This window comes from Acyrthosiphon pisum, chromosome A1 (genome assembly GCF_005508785.2).
Source record: "Acyrthosiphon pisum isolate AL4f chromosome A1, pea_aphid_22Mar2018_4r6ur, whole genome shotgun sequence".
Taxonomy (NCBI): domain Eukaryota; kingdom Metazoa; phylum Arthropoda; class Insecta; order Hemiptera; family Aphididae; genus Acyrthosiphon; species Acyrthosiphon pisum.
The window spans coordinates 170,593,001-170,599,402 of NC_042494.1; the positions used below are offsets into that span (position 1 = coordinate 170,593,001).

Below are 6,402 nucleotides of genomic sequence, written 5' to 3' on the forward strand. Positions count from 1 at the left end.
AATCGTCAAATTGTATGTTTTATTACGACTTACGGGTAATTAATTAATCGATTTTAATCATGTTTTCAATCTTTAATTTTAAAAACAAAATTAAACAAAATATATCAACACAAAAAAATAATTTGGACGAGACTACCGAAACTCACAGTGATGAATAAAAAGCAAAGAAAATATATAACCATGAACAGAACGATGGATATAGTGATGATGATGAAAATATTCAACTAAAAAATAATGTTTAAAACGTATAAATAAATATAATATATTATTACTAACAAAAAAATTAAAAATTAAATCAAAAAAATTAATTTTATATTGGGTGATTCTTTTATCAAATAACACTCATTATTTCAAAAAGTGTAAATTTTTTTGAAAATATTTTTTTACATAGTTTCAAATTGTTTATAAAACAATGTTTTTATTAATATAATAATAATAATGAATGTTTATTTAGCAGTTTGAAGATAATATGTACATGATTAATATTTATTATTACACTGCAACGTCTATCACTAAGGATTTTTCCTTGTATTGATAGACGTAAGTCTCTAAAAGAATATAATTGAAATGATTAAAGTGGATAATATTAGTTAATTAAAATAAATGAGTAAATAATAATAAAAAAGTACCTTGAAGTTACCTATCTATATATGAATAACAATCGCGAGTTTTTTTAAAAAGATTTTGTATATAACATAAATGAGTAATAAGAACAAAATAGAAACAAAATAAAGATAAAAAATAAAAATAATATTATACTATGTGATTTTGAGAATTGTGTGTTAACCTAAGGATTTACTTCATTTGTCAATAACCATTTCTTAATTAATAATTTAAAGGTATCAAAGTTTGGATAGTTTTTTATAGAAATGGGTATTTTTTCATAAAGTTTCAATCCAGTTATCATATAGCTATTATAGTATTTAGTTGTGGTCATTTTTGGGTATATTAACTTTTCAGTTCTTGTGTTATAAGTATGAACGACCGGTTGTATTAAATTTTTTTTTTGACATGTAATATAGAGTTTTTTTATAATATAATTGTTTTACTGTTAGTATTTTGGCTTCGGAGTATAAATTTTTGGATGAGTGAAGTCTAGGTTTGTGATAGATTATTTTTAAGGAGGTGTTTTGTGCTATCTGTAAACAATTTATATGGGTTTGTGCCGCGTTACCCCAAACTACTATACCATATTCTATCAGGGATTGGGTTAAATTATAGTAAGTATTTTTTAGCCAGTGAATATTTAAAAAGTGTTTTGACATATTGTAAAATGTGTATAATTTGTGCAGTTTCATATTAAGCTCCGATATATGAAAGTTCCATCTTAAGTGTTGATCAAATGTGACGCCTAAATATTTGGTTTTAACAACTTTGTTTATACTTATACAACTACACTGTGAAAAGGATGTACATTTTTTGTCATGTGCTTTTATACTAGACATATTGGGCGATGTTTTTATTGAATTTGAAAATGTGATGTAAACAGTTTTGTTATAATTTAGAGATAGATTATTATTAGAGAACCATTCAATTATTTTGCTTAAGGAATTTTCTGCTATATTAGCTACTGACTGCCATGTTTCACCTGTCACAACTAATGCTGTATCATCTACATAAGAATATATACTTCCATCAAGTTTTAAGGTGGACAATTCCAGAACATATATTATATATAGTAACGGTGATAATACTGTGCCTTGTGGAACACCACAGGTCATAGTTTTACTCTCACTTAAGATATCGTCTATTTTAACTCTGTGGCGCCTGCAGTCTAAGTAAGATTTAAATAATAATAGAGCTTTTCCTTTGATGCCTATTTTATTGAGATATCTTAATAATTTATTATGACTTACTGAGTCAAAAGCTTTGCTCAGATCCATGAATATTCCAATTGTTTTTTTTTTTGTGTCTATATAGAGTGTAATATTGTTTGGGTTAAGCTTGTGATAGCATCTTCAGTATTAAAACCTTTTCTAAAACTAAATTGTGTTGGTGGAAGTAACATATTTTCTTCTAAGTAATTAGCCAATCTTAATTTGACCACTCTTTCAAATATTTTTGAAAAAGTTGTCAAGAGGCTAATAGGTCTATAATTTTCTACATTAGTCTTATTTCCTTTTTTATGTATAGGTGTTATAATCGAGAGTTTAAAGCTGTTGGGAATAACACCGTTGTATATTATGTCATTTATTATATTGACTAGGGGCTTTAGTGCTTTATCATCAAACATTTTCACCATTTCAGTGGTAATATTATCATGAACCGGAGCGGTGCCCCCTTTTAGAGATAATACTATGTTTTTAATTTCAATTAGATTAGTTTTTCTTATATAAAGAGATTGGTGAGATACTGTTTCATCAATTTTATCAAAAGTAGGTTTATTTAATTCATTCAAGTTCTTTGTAGTTATTTTTGCAAAGTAATTATTAAAATAGTTTGCAATTTTTTCAGGGTGTGTTTTATTTGAGTATATGTTATCTTTATATATAAAAAGACTTGTCCTGGGTGATTCATCATCGCTTAGCCGGAACTGCTGAAGCTATGGATATGAAATTTTCAGTAAATGTTCTTATTACTATGTATAGGCGCACTAAGAAAGGATTTTTCAAAATTTGCATTTTAAAGAGGTGCTCAAACAGGGATCTTGAGGTTCACGATGGAAATTGGAAATTTTATTTTTATTTATTTTTTTAAATAGTTGCCATTGGCTACAGTCTACAATATAAATTAATATTTATTTATTATTGGTTTCCATTGGTTATTTGGGCAGATCAGGTACAAGTTAGCACCAAATCAAGTTATTGAACATTGCAGCAAGTTACACCCAAAAACAGTTGAACAATCATAATTTTTTAAGTTGCAATTTTTTACGGACAACGGAGTGCACGGGTTCAGCTTGGTATGAATGTTTGTGTGTAGATTAAACCTCTGGGAAGAAGACTGACTTATTTAGGAATGGTTAAATTTGGTTTTTTTTTATACGATAGGTAAGACACATAATATCAATTGTTCAAAACAGCTTAAATTTCTTATTACTGAATATGCAACACAAAATATACAAGGTACATATTTTGGCTGTAACTGGAAGAAGACAGACTTATTTTAGGAATGGTTAAATTTGGTTTTTTTTATTCATCTGATATTAGTAGTTATGTTAGGTTAGGATTTTGTATTAATTGATTATATTAATCTACCATAGGTGGAATACGACAAACTTGGTATAACTTTGATATTTTATAGTTAAATCATATACCTACGTACAAACAGCACGGGATCCGCGATCTACCGTAGGTAGATTGCCTACCTGATAATATACTGCTGCGAATCAGAATTTTTATTCTGGGAAACGGAAAAGTTAAGATACATTTTGAAAACCATACACCGAATATTAAACAACGAATTGTACAAAGTTCGAGTCATATAGAGTTGGTACATTAAACGGGCAACGAAGTGCACGAGATCAGCTAGTTTTCTATATTTATTTGTAAATTATTATTTTTATTATTATAATTTTGGCCTTTTGTGGCTTCATTAATTGTTTTCCAAATTTTTTTGGGATCTTTATTACATTGTTTTATTTTGTTTCCATAGAAATTAAATTTTTCTTTATTAAGGATGTTGTTTAAGTTATTTCTATATTTTTTAAATTTTTCTTTTAAGGCTAAATCATATGGTTTTTTTCTTGACTGTGAGTGAGTAAATCTCTAGTTTTGATACTGTTTAATATACTTTTTGTAATCCAAGGTTTTATTGGGACCGTATTTGAATAGTTTGTATAAACATTACATTTTTGAATTATATCTTGTATTTTTTTGGTGTATGATTCAAGATTACTATTAATGGAAGCAGTAGTAGGTGTGTTGTTCCATGTTTCTTTATTTATTAATGATTTGAAATTGTTTTTGTTGAAAAATTTTTTTGTGTATCTTAAATTGTCTGTGATTTCAATTGATTTTTTTATAATATATGGCATTATTTGAATAAAGATAGGGAAATGGTCTGTGATTGATGTTTCTAAGATTATTGCGTTATCTACGTAATATTTATCTATTTTTTTTATAAAGATATGGTCAATGCATGATTCACTACCCTCCCAAACACGAGTTGGTGAATTTACATACGAGATAAAACCATAAGAGGTCATTAAGTCTAGGTAGTTATTAGCCAATCTATTATTATTCAGTAAATCAATGTTTATGTCTCCACAGAATATTATGTTTATATTTTTATTTTCAGTTGTTATATTATATAAAATAACTTGAAGTTGTTCTAAAAATATATTTGCGTTACCATTAGGAGATCGGTATACTGAAATAACGCAATAAGTTGAGTTGTCAGATGTGATGTTTGTTATTAAACAATTGGCTTACGTAAACCTGATTTCTTTATATGAAAATGAGCAATCGTTTCTTATGAAATTTATAACTCCATCATTTTTTTTTTTGATTGTTTACGGTATTAATTAGTTGGTAGTTATTTAAAAATATGTATTTTAGATCTAAATGCTGACTTAACCAAGATTCTGAAAGTGCGATTATATGAATTTTATTACTAATTTCCGATATAAAACATTGTAGTTCCGTTATATGTTTTTTAATGCTACGAATATTCATATGTATTAAATTAAAAGTGTTATCGTGTTTTTGTCGTGCGTTATTTAATTTGTTTGTGTGCATTTTCTCATTTTGGAATTGTTTTAATAAAAATGTATCAAAAGAAATAATATTATTGGTATTAATCATTATTTTTTGTTTTTTTGTTTCTGTATTGTAGGACTATTAATTGATTTTGTTTTAGAATCGGAAATATGTAATCATTACGTGTATGTTGTATATGTATATAATGTTTAGTCCTTTTCCAATTAGATATGAGTATATTTGTAATGATAAGGCTAAAAAGAAGTATATTCATAAGTGATAAAATATTAGAGTTAATGACAAACTTTTGATTTTTTAGATCATGGTATAAAGATAATAATATATTAATTTTAAATAAGGTGGTGGCGATCACTATGAAGTATATAAGTATTAAAATTAAAATGGATATTATAGTGAAATTTGTGGTATCAGGAACTATAATATTATATAATAGGTAATTAAAATAAGTAATGGTTAATGACGCTGAAGTAGTCCAATTAGTTATGTGATAACATGAGTGCATATTGTACGTCTTAATTACAGATTTGAAACATAAATAGTATAAGATATAGAATATAAAATATAATGACATGTTGAAATAATAGTTATTAAGAGTGTGGATTTATATTCCTGCATTATATCGTGTTTAAATCGGATTCCGAGTAGATTTTTCGTACCTTAGAGTTTTCGTCATGTCGGATTAGAATATCTGCATTATCATTGATCCATACGAATTTGTAATTTTTTTGTTTGGCCGCAGCTCTGGTCTTATTACTTTATGTTATAAAGTTATTGCTTTATGATTTTAAATTTGTAATAGGTACATTTGTTATAATTGTAATCGGAATAAGTTAAGTCCCTAGAGGAAAATCATGGAATATATACCTTAAATAACATATTTGTATAGCTTCAAATTTTAAATTGACATTTAATTAATATACTTATTCAAATATTTGTTTAAATACCGGCTTAGTCCAATGATTTAATAATCACATATTATATATAATATATATTTTAGCATTATTAAAACTGTATTAATTCAGTTCATAATTGTGTAGGTAGTTTATCAAAGCAAAGATTTATTATTTATTATTTATTTATTCTGCTTATAGTTGTACCTAGTTTTCTGCATGTTGTATTAATTAAGTATAAAATTGTCTTTTTTGGTTCCATGTATAACATATTAACGGTCTTGTAAAAAAATAATCCTAATAATGTTATTAGTTAATTATATTAATTATGCTTTAAAATAATAATACAAACTATGTAAATGTAAATGTCTTGATTTTAAATTTCTTATACTTGTTGAATTTATACAATATTAAATATAATATAATATAATAATTATTAATAAATGTTTGAGTTCATAAATATGTATTCAATCACTGTCATTAAAAAATGTTTAATTTTACTCCGTAGATTTTACAATGAGGGATTTTTAATCTACAAACTGTATTAATTGAAATGTGTATTCTGTATAGGTAGGAGGCTCTGATTCAGAGGATATATTAAACTTGGTCGAATGTTATCACCCCGGTCTTGATAAATGGACACCAGTTGCAGACATGTGTGTACATCGCAGTTTAGTGGGTGTTGGAGTTTTAGATGATGTACTGTATGCTGTAGGTGGCTGGGATGGACATCAGGTTTTGAGTAGTGTCGAAGCATACAGACCAAGTACAGGAGTTTGGTCAACTATTCCGGACATGCATTTAAGTCGACGTGGTGCTGGTATAACTACTCATTTAATATATCTTAACTA

The 6,402-nt window shown here is 26.6% G+C and overlaps 1 protein-coding gene across 1 annotated transcript in view; it reads left to right on the plus strand.

The window, feature by feature from the left end:
- Nucleotides 1-6,044: 6,044 nt before the first annotated feature.
- The window catches only part of LOC100571990 (kelch-like protein 2), a 709-nt gene continuing 351 nt past the window's right edge, over nt 6,045-6,402 (plus strand). The window contains exon 1 of the mRNA XM_029486437.1: nt 6,045-6,371. Coding sequence (XP_029342297.1) covers nt 6,206-6,371 — 166 coding nt within the window. The 5' untranslated portion in view covers nt 6,045-6,205. The remainder of the gene's footprint in view (nt 6,372-6,402) is intronic.